General features: G+C 40.9%; 1 protein-coding gene and 1 pseudogene across 3 annotated transcripts in view; both read left to right on the top strand.

Moving 5' to 3' along the window:
- Positions 1-537: 537 nt before the first annotated feature.
- The window catches only part of STRN3 (striatin 3), a 114,282-nt gene continuing 94,289 nt past the window's right edge, over positions 538-20,530 (top strand). Inside the window, exon 1 of one of the 3 annotated variants that reach the window (XM_065900586.1) lies at positions 538-1,016. In XM_065900586.1, the coding sequence (XP_065756658.1) occupies positions 735-1,016 (282 nt within the window). In that variant the 5' untranslated portion in view covers positions 538-734. The remainder of the gene's footprint in view (positions 1,017-20,530) is intronic. The other 2 variants (XM_065900595.1, XM_065900605.1) reach the window with 2 other exon arrangements.
- LOC136143468 (heparan sulfate 2-O-sulfotransferase 1 pseudogene) lies at positions 14,331-19,911 on the top strand (annotated as a pseudogene).

Here is a 20,530-nt window from a genome sequence, read left to right on the forward strand (position 1 = left end):
GGCAGAGAAAGAGGCCCGACCCTCTGGGACTGCCTGAAAACACGCAAGGAATGCAAAAGAAACGTCAGGAATCCGGGACCGGCTGCGGCCGGCCAGAGCGACCAACCAGGTTAAAACCCAGCTCCAAAGGCAGGCGCGCCGCTGAGACCTTTGGGTAGGGAACGGCGCTGGGGACTGACTGAGAGAGGGATACGGATTCCTAGGAAGGCAGAGACAGACTCTCTTCCAAAGATTGGATTCGACGGCCCACCGGCTGGACTCCACCGCCAGAATCCCGCAGCGAGCCTGCGGGGCGGGCCTAGGGGCGGGGCCGAATCTCCTTCCCCGCCTCTAACGGCAAGCCGACTGCGTCCTCAGTACGCCTGCGTAGGGTGAGGCCGGACTCTATTCGGCTAGTAGGCGAGCGGCGGCAGTGGCGTTCTCTACCCGGCATGCTGCGCGGGAGCGGCGGCCCTACGTCTCTCTCCTTCCCAACCCTGCCCCCCCTTCCCCCTCCCGCCGGGGCCCCCCCTTCCCCTAAAGTGAGTGAGTGAAACTGGCAGATGGAGGAGGGACTGTAATGGCGGCGGCCGGCAGCTCCCTGCTCTGACCTACGGCAGGCATTCAGCAACAACCCCCTCCCCGCCCCTCTCCCAGCCGGCCTCCGCCCCGCCGCTAGCGCGGGGCCACCCTCCCCGGCCCTTCCCCCAGCGGTCGGCGTCTCGCCCTGCGCCCCGGCCGGGGCCCCACACACAATGGACGAGCTCGCCGGAGGTGGTGGTGGCGGCCCCGGGATGGCGGCCCCTCCACGGCAGCAGCAGGGACCTGGGGGGAACATGAGCCTTTCGCCCGGGGGGAATGGAGCGGCGGGCGGTGGGGGTGCTCCGGCCGCCGAGGGAGCGGGTCCCGCGGCAGGCCCAGAGCTGTCCCGGCCGCAACAGTACACTATCCCAGGGATCCTGCACTACATCCAGCACGAGTGGGCTCGGTTCGAGATGGAGCGGGCGCACTGGGAGGTGGAGCGGGCCGAACTGCAGGTACCTCGCTGGGGTCGGTGTGCGGGACGGCCGCGGCGGCGGGGTTCCCGGCCGGGGGGTGGGGGGGTGGGGCCGGGACTCCCTTCAGTCGGAGCTCGAGGCCTTGGGAGGCCGAGAGAAACCTACCTGTGCGGCTCGCGGGGGCGATGGTCCTGGCGACGGCTCTTCCTCTAGCCCCCCTCCCCCCTTCCCGCAGAAGCTTGTTACCCAGCCCTCACTAGCTGCGCGGTGCGGGCTTCCTTCGGGCAGCCATTTTGGCTTTTAGTATGGCGTCTGCGGGGGCTCCTCCGGAGGCGGCCTGCGCGGGTCTCCGGGGCTTGGGGCCGAGTTTCTCTCTCCCTCTCTGTGGGAGAGAGTCCGGCGAGGGGCTGTTGGGCACTGAGCTTGCTCTTGTTTGTGCCTCTTGAGAAGGAGAACCGGAGGAGAGGGATTGGGACGGGCATTTTACCACCTTTATCCGGATCACCCCCCCTTTTCCCATTTGGCATGTCTGCCCCCCTCCCCCGGAGTTGATAACCCTTACTCCTTGACAGCCACGCTTCTTTCCAGGGCTGCTACCGAGCACAATGGCTTGCGGCTGATCTGTGAAGTTTTCATTTCCTACCGCCAACTTTAAGTACCTTCTTACCTGGGATGCTGCCTTATTCACTTAGATTCCCTTTGAGTTCTTAGTGACTGACTCATCAACGCTTCTCTGTACTGAATTTTTCTTTTTAGAATACCCTTCGCCGTCCTCCATCCCCTTCTTTACACATAAAAAGCCAAACCAGAATATCTGTGCCGTCTTTATGAAGATTTAATATTAACTTGGAGTAAAGCGTACTTGTCTCACGTTACCAACTCACGCAGGGGAAGCAAAGTTAAATATCCTCAGGATCCTTCATAATTGAGCCGGATTCAGTCTTAAGGTGAAACTTTGATAGGTTGGTTTACCTAACTTTTGGAAGATTGTTGGTGTTTTAAGGACTTATGTCTTGTATTTCAGAAGGACTACATCTTTTTTAAAGTATTGTTCAACTCTTCTGGGTGTTTGTGTTTATTTTAAAATCACTTTCTAAGGCAAAGTTAGGCTTAGAAGAAAAAAGGCATGCATCTAAATAGTGTTGCACCTGTTCTTAAGACTGGCATATATTTAGAATGTAAGTAGTATTGTTCGCTGACATACATGTCATATATGCCGGGGGTGAATGGTTAAGGAAATGCAGTGTTGAAAGAAGGAAGATTGGATTAGCTTAAAAAGGGTGTCCTCAAACAAATATGTGTATCTTCAGTTTGATTTTGAACCAGTTGACTTTTATTTGTCTCTACAAAGTTGGGAAAGTTAAACTTTTGAAAAGTAAGAAACATATATTTTGACACTTTACCAAGTCTTGAGAAAGTTAATTATAAATTAACACCTGTTAGTCAATTCAGTGTTTTAGTGCTTTGATATATTTTTGTGTGTAGTCTGCTTTAAAATATCTGGGATGTATAGAGTTCTATTGATGTACAACTTTTACTACACCATGTGCAAACTTAATATTTGGTGTGAGGCATTTATTTTTAAAAATTGCATTTACTAATGCACTGAGGCTTGGGCTCACTAAATAATATTTCACCAGTCCCTGATACAGTGTTTATAACCTTTGTACTGTTATAGAAAAGCTTGAATTTAAACACTTTTAAAGTTAGCAATTGCATTAGTCATTCATAAGTTTCACTGGTGTAAGTAGCTGAAAAATGTCTTGTGTCTAAATTAGTAAAAAATCTATACAACAGTGAGGTCTATCTATATTGTCTACCCTAGCCCTTGCTTTCCCTTCTAATTCTCTTCTTGACCGAAGTCTTTTAAGGAAGATTCATTTTGCTTGCTTGCTTTCAGTTTATCTACAGTTGGCATATTAGTTCTGATATAGCCATTCTAAACTTTTTTTGTTTGCTTTTTTTTGAAGAAGTTCTGCAGTGTTTCTAGACTCTTAATTTTCTTCCAGGAATTTTTATTATTTCACACTGATTCTTTTGGAATAAAATATTCATGATTGTGTATTTTTGCTCTGTATATTTCTCTAAAATGTTTTGTTGGGCTACTTAGTTATGAGGATTTCAGGTTTGCTTCTGGAATGCTGAATTTGCTTTACACGTCTTCAGTCTTTAGTAAGAATGCTTGTGAGCAGCACATTTTAAAATGTATGTGTTGAATAAAAAATTTATTGGGAAAGTTTAAGTGAAGCGTGAATGGATTTAAATTGTAAACTTAAACTTAATTTTAAGAAAGATAACAGAAATAAGAGAAGTTGCATATCGTTATGGTATACATCCTTGGGTACACTGTTCATGTATACGTTATTTAAAGTAGTCAGTATTTAAACTATTCAATAATGAATACAACGAGGCTAAGGTATACCTCATTTTGATATAAAATTTCAGTGTGGAATTAAATTTCCTGGCTTTGGAAAGGATTTTAAACTGGAAGTTTGCATTATGGTTCTCTTCCCTGTAAAAGGAATTTTGGGTAAAGGTCTTTCTTAGAAGATTGGAACTAAACCAAAGGATGTCTTAACGCTCTTTCATCTTTGTGATGGTTCTTTACCTGGGACTTAGGTAAAGCTTTGTTAATAAGGCTCTAGGACAGTGATTTCTAGAAGAGAGTGCTAGTGGTAATCACTTGTAAAACTATAAAAAGTATGCAGGCCTTTGTCTCATCCTCCAGAGATTTGGATTGATTTGGTCTAGGACTTGGGGAAAAAATGGACTGGACTGCTTGTGAGATTTTGGCAGTCACATTAAATAGAAATTATAACTGCCATTTCATCAGCACTACAACCTTATGAGGTAGGTATCATTTCTATTTTACAGATGAGGAAACACAAACAGTTTATATAACTTTGCCAGCTATAAAGTATTGCAGCTGAGATTTGAACCCAGGTTTATCTGAAAACAAAGGATTTGTTTGGTCTTATTATCACTCTTGAAACCATTGTGTTGTATTGTTGTTTTGGTATTTTTTGTAGAAATGGAATCTGACTTGTAATTCATTATGTGGCATACTTCAGTACATTTCAAAAAAGTTTTATTGAGCCCCCATGGCATACCAGGTCTAGTTTATATATATTGCAAATATGTCCTTATATTTTTTTCTGTAAGTGTGTAATAAATGCACTTATGGTATATACAAAATGCTTGTGTGCCAACTATAAAAATATGGCATAGGTAATACATAGAAAATGCAGTCCTGGAGTTTGTATTCTAAAACTACTAATTCTCCAGCAACTGTAAACTTCTTTTTTTTTTTTTTTTTGCGGTACGCGGGCCTCTCCCTGCTGTGGCCTCTCGCATTGCAGAGCACAGGCTCTGGACAAGCAGGCTCAGCGGCCATGGCTCACGGGCCTAGCCGCTCTGCGGCATGTGGGATCTTCCCTGACCGGGGCACAAACCCGTGTCCCCTGCATCGGCAGGCGGACTCTCAACCACTGCGCCACCAGGGAAGCCCAAGTGTAAACTTTTAATTAGTGTTTGTGTTTGCATACTCTGGCATACAGATTTGTCATAACGTGACAGATATTGCCATCTAAAGATCTTAAGTTAATAGGAGATGTTTCTCTCAGGCATAACTTGATTTCTTCATTTTTAATGGGGGGAGGTAATTGTTTCCCTTTTAATCTGTTATTGCCAGGGTTTTCTTAGGGTAGTCTAGAATAATGATTTGCAAATCTGTGTTCCTTTTCTATTACAAGATTTTTATAAGTCTGTGAAATTATAAAAAATAAGAACAGTATAGAGATTTTTCATAAAGGTGTTCCTTTTATTCCGAGAGTTTTAGCCTTCGTAAAGACTTGCTGTTATGCAGTTTTCCTTTTTCAAATGGTGGTGGCAGTAGAGTAAAAAAACTTTCATTTGATAGAATTAAGAGTCCACAATCTTATGTCATATTCTCCCTGTTTCTTTTTTGAAGTCCTTGGAAACAGAAAGTCTAGGGACCCCTAATCTAGATTTCTTTTCTCCATTTACCCCTTGATCCTGCTGTGTAGTCTTTTTTTGCTCTTTCTCCTTATACCTATCTAAACACTTTGTAGAACACTTCTTTCTGTTGGTGATTGACCTTCAAATTGCCAAATCTTGAGGCCTTCTTACAGGTTATATGCACTTAACCAACACTTTCTGCTTTTGACAGTTTCTTCCTCAAAATCCTTTTTTTGGCCTATATTCTGTAATTTCTTATTTTCCCTTTGGTCCACTTATCACTTTTCATATATTTCCTCTCCTTTGGTCTCAGTTATCGTTACTTGGGGTTCTAGTTCTTTTTGTTTTCACTGTAAATTTCGAAATATACTGTGTTTTTTGTTTTTGTTTTTTGCTGTTATTCCGATGCTTCAGTATTTAGTCCTTTAATCCTAAAAAAACCCAATGAGGTGAGCACAATTGGTTTCTTTGGTTGGTGGTGGGGTTTTTTTGTTTGTTTGTTTTGTTTTTTGACACTATAGATTATTGGGGCCCAGAGGTTAAGTGATCTGCCTAAGATCTAAGATCCTATAACTAGGAGTAGCAGAGCTGGGATTTAAACCTAGGCAGACTGACTCTAGAGACCATGTTCTTAGTCACTACTGTGTTTTTGACTTTAAGATGTCTCAGATGTATTTCTAACTTCCTGTTTAAATTTTCTACTTCAAATTCAATATATCCATTATTCAGTTCATCTCAAATGCCTGCCTCTTTCCCCCACAAAAGGCACTTAACTTGTTTATTCGCCTTTATTCCCTGTTATTTTTTTTTTTAATAAATTTATTTTATTTATTTTTGGCTGCGTTGGGTCTTCGTTGCTGCGTGCAGGCTTTCTCTAGTTGAGGCGAGCAGGGGCTACTCTTTGATGCAGTGCGCAGGCTTCTCACTGCAGTGGCTTCTCGTGGTGGAGCACAGGCTCTAGGCGTGCAGGCTTCAGTAGTTGTGGCACGCGGGCTCAGCAGTTGTAGTTTGTGGGCTCTAGAGCACAGGTTCAGTAGTTGTGGCCCACGGGCTTAGCTGCTCCGCAGCACGTGGGATCTTCCCAGACCAGGCTTTAACCCATGTCCCCTACGTTGGCAGGCGGATTCTTAACCACTGTGCTACCAGGGAAGTCCCCCTGTTATTGCTAATGTTTATCATCATCCTTCCCATTGGCAGATGCCAAAGAGATCAATGAGTCCTTCTAAAAATGTTGAGTCTTTGGGTCTTATTGATTCTAGTATGATTATTCAGTGAATATATTTCAGTGTTATTTTGTGCTACATACTGGGTATATAATGATATATGAAGCAAGGACCTTATCAGAAATTAACAGGATGCTGAGAAGAAAATAAATGGTGATGGAAAACCTGTGTAGATAGTGAGCTTTCAGGTAAATAGCTAAGCAATTATTGAGTAGTTCCTATGTGCCAAGAATTATTCTAAGTTGTTAATACATATCTTAACGCATTTAATTTTTGTGAAACCCTTAGGAGGATAAGTATACTTTGAGATCTGAAGTGTGACTACCTAACCATAGGTTTTTCAGTGGAAAGGAACAGCATTAAAATAAGTTCTATAGCAGGAAAGAACTTTGTTGGAAGTGTGAGCTGGACTTTAGTGATTCAGTGGGCTATCTAATATAGATAGCCTCAGTATCCTAAAATATATTTTAATTTCGTGATTATTAATTTTTTGGAAATATAGTCTTCTTTGCATAAAAACTTTGGAGCCTTTTGTAGTTAAAAAACAATTTTTTGGCTTCAAATATACTTGAAGCCTAACCACTGACCTAAGGAAGTAACACTGATTTAATCTGTGCTTTAAATTTCTTTACTACAACTGTTTTAGTTCAGGGTGTTCCTCCTGCCTGATTTCTCTGGAGGAATCTTAACGGTTTCCCTCCATACATGCTCCTCTCTTAAGAGTTTATCCTTCATATTGTAAAGGATGTATTATATGATTGTATTACATATACCCTTTAATTTTTATTATGGAGAGTTTTAAACATATTAAAGAATAATACAGCGATCTGTGACCTCCCATAAACTTGTCACTCATCACTCAGTAACAACTCATGACCAATCTTATTTTACTTATACTTCTGTCCACTCCTTCCCTGTCCCAAATTATTTTGAAGCTAATCCCAGAAACATACAATTTCATCCATGAATATTTCAGTATATATCTAAAAGATAAGGACTTTAAAAAGACAACAGTTGTAGTTGCATACCAAATTAAGAAAATGAATAATTCCTTAATTTATTGATATTATCAAATATACGCTGTTTGAATTTGCAGTTTTCTCAGTTATCATTGAAGAGTTTATTTGAATCAGGATCTAAATAACACATTGCTATTGGAACCCCCTCCATCTTTCTTTCCTTTTCTTTGCCATTTTTTGTTGAAGAAATCAGATCTTTGGTCCTATAAAGGTTCCCAGAGTCTGTGTTTTGCTCAGTGCATCTCTGATAAAGTTTATCAGATAGTTTATCTGTTGTCCTGTTTGTTTTCCCTGTAACTTGGTTAGTCGGATACAGGGTCTTGCTACATATTGGTTTATTTTCTTTTTTGGGGTGGTAGTGGGGGACGAGACTACTTCACAGGTGGTGATGAGGTCTTCCATCAGAAGGCACAAAACAGTTCGTTGTCTTTCCTGATATTAGCAGCTGTTGATGTTAGTGTTTAGGAACATTCATCCATTAGGGCCACCCTTAGTTTTTAAAAAACTTCAGAAATTGAGATATAATTCACTTAACATAAAATTCACCCCTGTAAAGTGTACAGTCATCCCTCAGTATCTGTGAAGTGATTGGTTCCAGGACCGCCCCCCCCCCCCCTGCTCTATCCCTGGATCTGAAGTCCCTAATATAAAATGGTTTAGTATTTGTGTATAAACCATGCACTTTATTCCGTATACTTTAAATCTTCTCTAGATTACTTATAATACCTAATACAACGTAAATAGTTGTAAATACAATGTAAATAGTTGCCTGCAGTTGCAAATTTAAGTTTTGGTTTTTGTAACTTTCTGGAATTTTTTTTTCCTGACTGTATTTGATGCACAGTTGGTTAAATCTATGGATGCAGAACCTTGTGGATACAGAAGGTTGACTGTACATTTCTCTGGTTTTTAGTATATTACTGTGTTGTATCGTCATCATCGCTGTCTAATCTGGAAACATTTTCATCACCTACAAATGAACCCAGTTTAACCTGTTAGTATTTAGTCCCAATTCCCCCTTTTCCTTGGCAATCACTAATTTCTGTCTCTATGATAGAAAGAATAGTCTTTCTATCATAGAATATCAAGAATATTCTGAACATTTCATATAAACGGAATCATACAATATGTGGCTTTTTGTGAATGGCTTTTTTCACTTAAGGTGATGTTTTCAAGGTCCATCCATGTGTAGCATGTAACGGTACTTTATTCCTTACTATGGCCGAATAATATTCTGTTGTATGGATATACTACATTTTGTCTATCAGTTGGTGGATATTTGGGTGTTTCTACTTTTTGGCTATTATGAAAAATGCTGTTATTAACATTTTTGCACAAGTTTTTGTGTGAGCATATGTTTCAATTATCCTAGGTATATACATAGGAATGGAATTGCCAGGTCATGTTCAACTTTTTGAGGAACCTGCTGAAGTGTTTTCCAAAGTGACTACACCATTTTACTTTCCCACCAGCAGTACAGGAGGGTTCCAGGGCCACCGTTACTTTTTTGTCAACTTTGAAATATATTACTAAAAATTTTTTTTTACAAAATACCTTTCCTTTGAATTTTTTTTCCAAGTTGTGTTTTCTCTATAATAGACTTTATTTTTTAGAGCAGGTTTAGGTTTATAGCAAAATTTAGCTGAAAGTACAGACAGTTCCCACATATCTCCTCCCCCATCAAAATCTCCCCCAACATCAATATCTCCACTACTGTGGTACATTTGTTACAATTAATGAACCAACACTGACCCATTATTATCAACCAAAGTCCGTGGTTTACATTAGGGTTCACTCTGTCTTGTATATTCTTTGGGATTTGACCAATATATAATGACATGCATCCACCTTTATAGTAAATAATGCTTTCATGGCCCTAAATATCCCGTATGCTCCACCTGTTCCTTCCTCCCTCACCCAAACCCATGGCAGCTACTGCTCTTTTTTTTGTTGCTTTGCTTTTTCGTTTTGTTTTTGCTTTTTTGTTTGTTTTTGGCTGCGCTGCATGGCATGTGGGATCCCAGTTCCCCAACCAGGGATTGAACCCGCGCCCCCTGCAGTGGAAGCACGGAACCTCAGCCACTGGACCACCAGGGAAGTCCCAACTAGTGCTCTTTTTACTGTCTTCCATAGTTCTGCTTTTTCCAAAATGTCACGTAATTGGTATCATACCGTGCATAGCTTTTTCAGACGGCTTCTTTGACTTGGTAGTGTTCATTTAAGGTTCCTCCTTAAATGTCTTTTTGTGGCGTGATTGATCTTTTTAGTGCTGAATAATATTCCATTGTACATATGTACCACAGTTTATTTGTCCGCTCACCTGTTGAAGGACATCTTCAGTGCTTCCAAGTTTTGGCAATTATGAGTAAATGTCGATGTGCAGGTTTTTGTGTGGATGTATGTTTTCAAGTAATTTAGGAGTTTGAATACTGGATTGTATGATGAGAGTATGTTTAATTTTTTAAAAAACTGCCAAACAGTTTTCCAGAGTGGCTGTGTACCTTCTTTGCATTCCCACCAGTGGTGATTGACAGTTCTTGTTGCTCTACATTTTGTCAGCATTTGATGTCAGTGTTTTGGATTTTAGCCATTCTAATAGGTGTGTAGTGATATATCGTTTTAATTTGCTATTCCCTAATGACTTAACAGTGTTGAGCACCTTATTTGCCATCTGTATGTCTTCTTTGGTGAGGTTCTGTTCAGAGCTTTTGCCCTTTTTAAAATTAAATTCTCTGTATCACCTCCCTCTTGACATTTACTTTGCTTTGGGATGGAATGGTGTTGGGCCTTGTTTCCAGTGATTTATGAGTAATTGTTCGGTAAATGGCAGTCATATTATTACTTAAAACACATATATTTACCTTAAAAAGTACTTTAATGACTTAAAGGAATGAGTAATTATAATATCAGCTTGCCTTTAGCTGTCCTTCCTGTGAAGCTACCAAAGGCAATGATTAAAGTTATTTTATCTGGAGATACTTGTAAAGTCTCTAACTGTAAGAGGGTGAGATCTGTGGTGGTTCCAAAACCTAGTAAATAATCATAATCACCTGGGATCTTTAATAATACAGATTCCCACATTCTATCCCTGGTCATTGTGATTCAGTAGTTTGAGGTAGGATCTGTGTTTTTAAAATGTATAGCTGGTGATTCTGATAATCAGCCAGGTTTGGGAACCTGCATGATCAAAGTCTCTTAATGATTTGGTGTCATCCAGCTCTCCATCCCCTTTCCCTTTAACATTGTCATTCCTCCTATTGATATGTTAAACTTGAGCAATATATCACCCCTTCTCTGCACTCATAATGGCTTGCCCTGTGTATGATTACATCGTTGCACTTTTTTATTTTCATTTTCTGCCTTCCAGTAAATAAAAGCTACTTGTTAACAGGAACTTGCTGGTTTTGAATATGCTGCGAATTTTTGTTGGATTCAGTTGAAACATCCTGTGGTTTTTGATTACATAGATGAAAGCGTTACATGTCCATAGAAAGAACTATTAATGATAGTACCTGTTAACATTTAATGAGTGCTTTCTGTATGTTTGGAATCATTCTAATTTGTATACCATCCCTAAATCATAGATAACAAGTATTTCCATTTTAGAGAGAAGGAAACATGGGCAAGAGTTTAAATAACTTGTTCAACATAAAACAGTAAATAGGTAGTGAAGCCACATGCTGCCAAGTTGCTTTTGTCTGATACCTTATGCCATCTTAAGGTAATACTGGTACCTGGTGTTCATTGGGACCACCTCGGTGGTAAAGAATTGTAAACAAATGAATAGGGTCAGTGTCACAAGATTTAAAAGGCTATATATAAGTGAAGTAATTATAAATGTGTAGTGAAATTTTGGATCATGTTTAGATAGATTTTGTAAAAAAGTTTTAAAAATTCTAATTAAAACATTTTCAGACTCTTAATTTTATTTTTTGAATAGTTAATGCATGGTTCAAAATTAAATCTTGTACTTACCATGAGCCTGTCTACCCTTAGTGTCCTACATTAGTAACCACTTTTATTAGTAGTACTATATGTATCCCTCCAGTGTTTCTTTATGCAAATAGATGTAAGCAAATATGTATGTTGATTTTCTTTCCTTTCTGATACAACAGTTTGTAAACTATATACCTGTTTTTCACTTTGCTTTTTCATTTAACATTTTTTGGAGATTATTCTTAGTCTGTTAGTAGAGAACATTCTCACTTTTATAACAGCTGCATAGTAGTAGTATTCTACTTTGTGTAAATGCCATAGTTGATTTAATTACTCCACTATTGCTGAATGGTTGTGTTAAAGTTTCAGAAAACATTTGTAACTGTGTTCTTAAATGTGTGAGCAACCAACCAGCCTTCTGCCAAAAATAAACTCTATTATATTGCTTTTTTGTTTTGTAGGATTATAATATTAGCAGTTAACAAAGCATTATACAAATCCATAATTTTTTTTATTTCATGGCTTGCACTCGAGTCTGAATTAGGGGTCACAAATGTTTTAGCTGTGAAAGCCATTAGTTAACCAGTCTCATTTAAGCTGTAAGTCTGTTACTGAAATCTTGAGGAACAAAGGAGTGAGAAAGACAAAACAAAGAAAAAGATGAAATAGAAAAAAAGGGGGGTGGGGTGGATGGGAAGAGGAATAAAGGCAGTGATAGAGAAACAGTGGATGGGTGTGATAACATGCCACCAACAGTTGTCTCAGATAATAAAACTATTTCAGAGTGGCCTAAACTAACATTTGTGTTTTTGCTTTTTCCCAGAGCTTTAAAAAGTGGACCAGGGACTTCCCCGGCAGTCCAGTGGTTAAGACTCCATGCTTCCAATGCAGGGGACGTGGGTTCGTTCCCTGGTTGGGGAGCTAAGATCCCACATGCTGCCCGAAGCGGCCAAAAAAAAAAAAAAGTGGACCAGACTTCCATAAGCTTATATGTCATAAGAGAGGGTGGGGGTGGGGTCGAGACTCTAGAAAGTATATAATTATGAATCTTTATACTTTGCGTATATCACTGCACCCTGGTCATTTTCTTCTTCTTCTTCTTTTTTTTTTTTTTTTTTTTTTTTTGCGGTACGCGGGCCTCTCGCTGTTGTGGCCTCTCCCGTTGCGGAGCACAGGCTCCGGGCGCGCAGGCTCAGCAGCCATGGCTCACGGGCCCAGCCGCTTTGCGGCATGTGGGATCCTCCCGGACCAGGGCACGAACCCGTGTCCCCTGCATCGGCAGGTGGACTCTCAATCACTGCGCCACCAGGGAAGCCCCATTTTCTTCTTAATATTTAATGTAACTTGTAATTTTAAAAATTGTCTACCCCCCCCATGCACACTTTTAAGATTGATTGTAAGCTCTTTGAGAGGAGGGACCTGTCTTTTTGTAAAAATTAATGTATACCCAGTGTGACAGTAAAGGGTCTGGCACATAATAGGTGTTTGCTAAATATTTATTAAATGGGTGAAGTTGCTGAGGATGTTCAATTAAGCTGTTAGATATGAGAAACTGAATTGTAATTTTTGTAGTACCATACGGAAAAAAGCCCACAAGATAGAGATAACACCAGTAGCAAATGACTACTCTTCCCTTATCCCCTCATTTGATATTGGAATGAAACCAAGCTTTCTGGTTTTTATTATAAGGTATTCAAAATACCTTAGTCCTGTCTCTCCCTTGTGGGAAATAGAGTATAAGAGAGATCACAACTGCAGTTAAAATGAATCTGTGCTTGGGATTAATGCATGGGGGTGGAGGTTACTTCTTCCCCTCAAATAGTAATGAATGATTTTTATGAAGAATATTTGATGACTAGGCAATGCTTATGATAAACTAAAAAGCAGAGTTGCATATTATGTGCTAAATCAGCTATGTTAAAAATTATATTGAACAACCCAGTACAAATGTTTTAAAGTACCTTTGTGATTTTTGGGTGATGGGATTATTGGCAACCTTTCTATTTTCCCTATTAAAAAAAAATAAAAGGCCCAGCAAACATAAAGTAGGTATTTTCTTTTACTGAAATGGATATTTCAGAAATGGAGTGTTTATTTTGTTTTTTTGTTTTATTGTTTTATTTATGGCTGCACTGGGTCTTTGTTGCTGCGTGCGGGCTTTCTCTAGTTGCGGCAAGTGAGGGCTACTCTTCGTTGCGGTGCACGGGCTTCTCTTCATTGCAGTGCACGGGCTTCTCATTGCGGTGGCTTCTCGTTGCAGAGCACGGTCTCTAGGCCTGCAGGCTTCAGTAGGTGTGGCTTGAGGGCTCTAGAGCACAAGCTCAGTAGTTGTGGTGCGTGGGCTTAGTTGCTCCACGCCATGTGGGATCTTCCTGGATCAGGACTCAAAGCCATGTCCCCTGCATTGGCAGGCGGATTCTTAACCACTGTGCCACCAGGGAAGCCCCTTGGAGTGTTTCTTTATGTACATATATATAAGAGAGGGAGACACAGATGAGCAGACACCGTTGAAAAATACTTTATCATAAAACAGCAAGTTGAACTTAGTATTTTTAATGAGTTTATCTTTTCCCCATTTTCTTTTTTAATTGATTTCTTTAAAAACTTACAAATACCGTGTTTTACTCATGAAGATTTTTTGATGTTTTAAATTTTTTTGCGGTTGGATTTAGTTGCTTTTATTTATTTTGTAAATTTTTACATTAGTGTTTTTTTTTAACTTTTTTAATCTATTGCAGTGTTGGGTCTTCATTGCTATGAGTAGGCTTCTCATTGCGGTGACTTCTCGTTGCGGAGCACGGGCTCTAGGCACACAGGCTCTAGGCACACAGGCTTCAGTAGTTGTGGCACATGGGCTCAGTAGTTGTGGCACACTGGCTTAGTTGTTCCGTGGCATGTGGGATCTTCCCAGACCAGGGCTCGAACCCATGTCCCCTGCATTGGCAGGCAGAGTCTTAACCACTGCGCCACCAGTGAAGCCCTTTACATTACTTTTAATTCTTAGTTATTGTTAAAGTAATGTATGAATATTAAGCTACAGAAATGTCAAAAATAAAGTAGTGCCTTTTTAGTAATCTTAGTCTTCTAGGAATAGTACTGTATTTTGGGTGTATATCTTTTCAGAACTTTTTCTGTACAGTAGTCTCCCTTTATCTGCAGGGGATACATTCCAGACCCCCCAGTGGATGCCTGAAACCATGGATATAGTACCTTACCCTATATATGCTGTGACGGTTTATCACACCTCTTACATCTCCATACCATATTTCAGTATAGGTGATAAAGTTAGTTAAATCATTAGCTTTTACGTTATTGTGACCATGTATATAATATTTTTCTGAGTCAAGTATAATAATTTATGTATAATATAATTTGTGAGTCAAAAAGTATACTGTGAATACTGTTCCTTTTCTGCACAACATTCTGTTTTTCTTGGAGTTACTTGCCTCCATTTTTTATTTGTTTATTTTTCTACGTATCTATTACTGTTTTTCCAAAAGGTGTTAAAAATCTGTCGGGGTTTTCAAACTCAAGCACATCGCATCTGTTGTTGGTTCTGCCTCTTGTATGGAGGGATTGGAGTGGGGAGAACTTGACTTCAGAACTGTCATTCTCCTTGCTCTGATCTAGACTTGTTCTTAAGACTTGTTGTAGAGTTATTATTCTGTAACTTCTGTACTCTTTTCAAAAAGGGAATCCCCTGCACCCCTACCCCACCTCCTTTCTTTTCCCACTGGCTCCCTTTCTGCCTCCTGCCCTGGCATATTTAGGCCTTCGTTTGGCTGAAATATGTTATCTGGTTGTTTCTTGAGAAAAGTTGCATAGGAGGTAAATTTTAGGGACTTGTATCTTTTTTAAAAAAATCTGTATTTTATTTTCACACTTGATTGGTAGTTTGGCTGGAAATAAGTTTCCATCAGCATTTCAAAGACATTTCTCTTTGAACTTTCAGTGTTGCTTTTGAAGAGTTTGATTATATAAATTTATTTATTTTTGGCTGCATTGGGTCTTCGTTGCTTCGCGTGGGCTTTCTCTAGTTGTGGCAAGCAGGGGCTACTCTTCATTGTGGTGCACAGGCTTCTCATTGCAGTGGTTTCTCTTGTTGCCGAGCATGGACTCTAGGCGTGCAGGCTTCAGTAGTTGTGGCACGTGGGCTCTAGAGCGCGGGCTCAGTAGCTGTGGCACACAGGCTTAGTTGCTCCACAGCAACTAAGATGAGATCTTCCCGGACCAGGGCTCTAACCCGTGTCCCCTGCATTGGCAGGTGGATTCTTAACTACTGCGCCACCAGGGAAGCCCGCTGTTCAGTTTCTTGATCCTTTTTTTTTTTTGTATGTGATTTGAATTTTTTCTAGGTATCTTTTGTTTATACTGGTGGTGTTAAATTTTATGAAAATGCATATCGTATCAGGCATTGAGAGAATTCTTTTTCTCCGTAATCCATTATTTCTCAGTAGAGGGCACTGTGGGCATTTAGGTAGTACCATTTTTGTGTTTGACTGTATTGTGCTTATGGGGCTTTGAGCACCCTGGCTCCCAGCACTAAATGCCAGAATAACCCACTAGTTTTGGGGACAACTAAAAATGTCCCCAGACATTTCCAAACACCCCCTTGGGAGAGGCAATACTAATCTTTTATGAGAAGGGTTATTGTAGTCCAGAGTCCTTAGTGCACTTTTTTGTTCAGTTGATGATGGACCTACTGATTTAAAATTTTTCTTCTGTTTCCTGATTTTCTCTTTTTGGTCTGTTTTCTGAGATACTTTCTTCAACTATATTTTTCAATCCTGTTATCTTGAATTTGTAAATGTATTTTCTTATTTGAATTTTTAAAAAGAATGGTATTGTTTTTATTTAATATATATATTTGTTGTTGAAGTTTTCTTTCCCTTAATTGTCAGTTTTCTCTGAATTTCTTGTTTTTCTTTTGCTTCCCTTTCTTACCTCATGCTGTCCTAACATATTGGTGACCACTGACTGTCTGTCTGTATTTAAAAGTAAAGTACTGGGGCTTCCCTGCTGGCGCAGTGGTTGAGAGTCCGCCTGCCGACGCAGGGGACACGAGTTCGTGCCCTGGTCCGGGAAGATCCCACATGCTGCGGAGCAGCTGGGCCCGTGAGCCATGGCCACTGAGCCTGCGCGTCCGGAGCCTGTGCTCTGCAACGGGAGAGGCCACAACAGTGTGAGGCCCGCATACCGCAAAAAAAAAAAAAGAAGAAAGAAAAAAAAGTAAAGTGCTGTAAGGCTGGATGGTAGCTGTGACCCTTTTTGCCGCTTTTCTTAAAACTCATTTTCATTCCATTTTTTCCAGAATGGCCTTCTTCCTAATATTAGTTTTTAAAAGTCATTGACTGGAATTTTAATCTTCAGCCTTTCCACAGGCTTGTTTTCTTAAATCTTTAACTGTTTGTAATTGGTTCTCTCAGTTATTATTCTCTGACTTCTTGTATAGACTTCTTTCATCCATCAAAAATGACAATGTCCATCATTGTCATTTTTTCAAATTATATCTATATAGAAATAATTTACTATTCTTGTGTTGCATTTTGTTTAGAGGCTACCTGCAGGATAATATTCTGTCTCTGCTGAACTTTTTGGACTCTAGTTTTCTTCAAGTCTTGTTAGTTCTTTCCAGAATTTCTTATGTCTTCCATTTGTAGTCACTTTCTCCCTAGATTCTTATTTCCAGTTTACCAGCCTTACATAAATTTTAGCTCCTTGACTTTTCTTTAGTTATTCCTGTAGCCATACTGTATCTTTCTGGTTTGTAGTGTCCTTTAGTTCTGTGCTGTTGTTTTCACTGTTTCTGGTGTCCTTAAATACTAGATTTGTAAACCAGGTTCAGTTTTTTTTTTTAAGTCCCCTTCTCTAAGTCAGTGGTATGTCAGACCTTTAGCTTCTGTTGTGCTGTCTGGTATAAACAAATATATGGCATCTGGTATAAATTTCTTTTTATTTAAATTCAGTCTCTAAAGAAAAAAATTTTTTTTTCTTTTAAAAGTAACAGTATGGGGCTTCCCTGGTGGCGCAGTGGTTGAGAGTCCGCCTGCCGATGCAGGGGACACGGGTTCGTGCCCCGGTCTGGGAAGATCCCACATGCCGCGGAGCGGCTGGGCCCGTGAGCCATGGCCGCTGAGCCTGCGCGTCCGGAGCCTGTCCTCCGCAACGGGAGAGGCCACAACAGTGAGAGGCCCGCGTAACGCATAAAAAAAAAAAAAAAGTAACAGTATGTCATTTATACTGCCCTTTAATACATATTAAAATAACTGACTTTACCCCCCAGTTTTTTTTTTTTTTAATTTATTTGGTTGTGCCACGTCTTAGTTGTGGCTCACCGGCTCCTTGGTTGTGGCATGCGAACTCTTAGTTGTGGCATGCATGTGGGATCTAGTTCCCTGACCAGGGATTGAACCCGGGCCCCCTGCATTGGGAGCTCAGAGACTTCATTGTGCCACCAGGGAAGTCCCTTCCCCGCACCCCCACCCCAGTTTTTTATTGTGGTAAAATACACAACAAAATTTACCATCTTAATTTTTTTTTTTTTTTTTAATTGTGGTATGCGGGCCTCTCACTGTTGTGGCCTCTCCCGTTGCAGAGCACAGGCTCTGGACGCGCAGGCTCAGCGGCCATGGCTCACGGGCCCAGCTGCTCTGCGGCATGTGGGATCTTCCCGGACCGGGGCACGAACCTGTCTCCTGCATCGGCAGGTGAACTCTCAACCACTGCACCACCAGGGAAGCCCCATCTTAATTATTTTTAAGTATACACTTTAGTGGTATTAAGTACATTCATATTGTGCAACCATCACCACAAACCATCTCCAAAACTCTTTTCATGCTATAAAACTGAAATTCTGTACATATTAAACAATAACTATCCCCTGTCCCATTAGTCCCTGGTAAGCATTGTTCTACTTTATGTCTCTGTGAATTTGATTACTTTGGGTACCTCATGTAAGTGAAATAATTCAGTATTTGTCTTTTTGTGACTGGTTTATTTTCTTTACCATTATGTCCTCAAAGTTCATCCATGTTGCAGCGTGTGTCAAAATTTCCTCCCTTTTTAAGGGTGAATAATATTCCATTATATGCATTACCACAGTTTGCTTACCCGTTTGTCAGCTGATGGACAGTTGGGTTGCTTACACTTTTTAGCTATTGTGAATAATCCTGCTAAAACATGGGTGTACAGATACCTCTTCAAGACTCTGCTTTCACTTCTATTGATATAAGATCAATTTTTTACTTGTTAATAAAATTGATATATCCAGGGGCCAAGGGCGGTGCAGCTGCAGCCGAAGCGCTGGTGGAGGAGAGCAGAGCGTGGCCGTGAGCAAAGGAGGGAGGGAGGGAGGGAAGGAAGGAAGAGAGGGCGGCGGGCAGGCAGGCGGCCGCGGGCGTCGGGGACTGAGGCGGTAGAGGGAGGCGAGAGCCGGGCAGCCGCTTTGCGCTGTGTTTGCTGCACGGGCTTTTGTGGGGGTGGCCGTGGCGTAGGCCTCCTCGGCTGAGGAGAAGCAGTACCGGCAGTGTAGGTGCTGGCGCCTGGGGGCGGGGGACTGGGGAGGCGAGAAGGGGGGTCGCTGCGGTGGTTCTCTTGCTCTCGCGCTCTCCTTGCCTTTCACCTGGCTTGGTGGGCTCCTCCCGGCATCTCCCTTGCCTCTTGGGCCCCTATCCCCGCCCCCTGCGGTATGTCTTGATTGCCAGCAGCAGGTTTCCTGGGGCTCCTCAGGATGATGCCGTCCAAGTTGCAGCTGCTGATGATGGTGGCCTTCGCAGTGGCAATGCTTTTCTTGGAGAACCAGATCCAGAAACTGGAGGAGTCCCAGTTGAAGCTAGAAAGGGCTATTGCAAGACATGAAGTTCGAGAGATTGAGCAGCAACATACGATGGATAGCCCTTGGCAAGATGCAGCTTTAGATGAAGAAAAGGACATGGTGGTCATTTATAACAGAGTCCCCAAAACTGCAAGCACCTCTTTTACCAATATTGCTTATGATCTATGTGTAAAGAATAAATACCATGTTCTTCACATCAACACTACCAACAATAATCCAGTAATGTCACTGCAAGATCAGGTGTGCTTTGTAAAGAATATAACTTCCTGGAAAGAGATGAAACCAGGGTTTTATCATAGGCACCTTTCTTATTTGGATTTTGCAAAATTTGGTGTGAAGAAGAAGCCAATTTACATTAATGTCATACGGGATGCTATTGAGAGGCTAGTTTCTTACTCTTTCTGAGATTTGGAGACGGTTATAGACTGGGGTTAAGAAGACAAAAACAAGGGGACAAAAAGACCTTTGATGAATGTGTAGCTGAGGGGAGCTCAGACTGTGCTCCATAGAAGCTCTGGCTTCAAATCCCATTCTTCTGTGGCCACAGCTCAGAATTTTGGAATGTAGGAAGCAGGTGGGCTATGGATCAAGCCAAATATAACCTAGTTAATGAATAGTTTCTGGTGGGAGTTACCGAAGAGCTTGAAGATTTTATCACGTTATTGGAGGCAGCTTCGCCCTGGTTCTTCAGGGGTGCTACAGAGCGCTATCATACAGGAAAGAAATCTCACCTTAGGAAAACCACAGAGAAGAAACTCCCTACTAAACAAACCATTGCAAAACTACAGCAGTCTGACATTTGGAAAATGGAGAATGAGTTCTATGAGTTGGCACTAGAGCAATTCCAATTCATCAGAGCCCATGCTGTACAAAAAAAAGATGGAGACCTCTACATCCTTGCACAGAACTTTTTCTATGAAAAGATTTACCCTAAATCGCACTGAGTACAAGGTGTGGCAGTTAGATTCTTGAACTACAACTTTGACCGTCTTCACCTTAGTTCTCAGCTCCACAACTTGGATTGCTGATGGGTATATAAGACAGTTTGTATTAAACCGAGTTAGAATACAGACAGTGATGTCAAGGAAGTAGATTCTAGCTGATATGTCAGTGGTCTAGGAAGTTTAAGTTTCAGCCTTTTTTTTTTTCCTGGTTAAATTTTGGTGGGAGTTACAACCTCCTGTCTGGACACAACCTACACATCACCTAAAATAAACACATAGCAGGTCTAATTGAAGGCTAAATACTGAAATACAGTTTCAGAAAAAGTTCTGATACTGTTTTTGATAAAGCATTTTTTTCAACTAACCATGAATGAAGATGAATCCATTTGCTACTTCCACCTTCATCTGGAGGTTTGCATTATACACCACTACTGGATAGTGTTACTGTTGGGCAGTGTGTACTTTTTGTGAATCACGTCCCATGAAATTTATTGAAATGTTTGATCAAGTTTGCTAAGAATGTTTCTGCTGTAGTTGGAACTGCCCTTATTTATGTAGGTCATTTTAATTTTCTTTAAAAAATGGTTATTAGTGTTAAAAATCAATTTAAACCATTATT

The sequence above is a fragment of the Phocoena phocoena genome, chromosome 2 (assembly GCF_963924675.1).
Source record: "Phocoena phocoena chromosome 2, mPhoPho1.1, whole genome shotgun sequence".
Taxonomy (NCBI): Eukaryota; Metazoa; Chordata; class Mammalia; order Artiodactyla; family Phocoenidae; genus Phocoena; species Phocoena phocoena.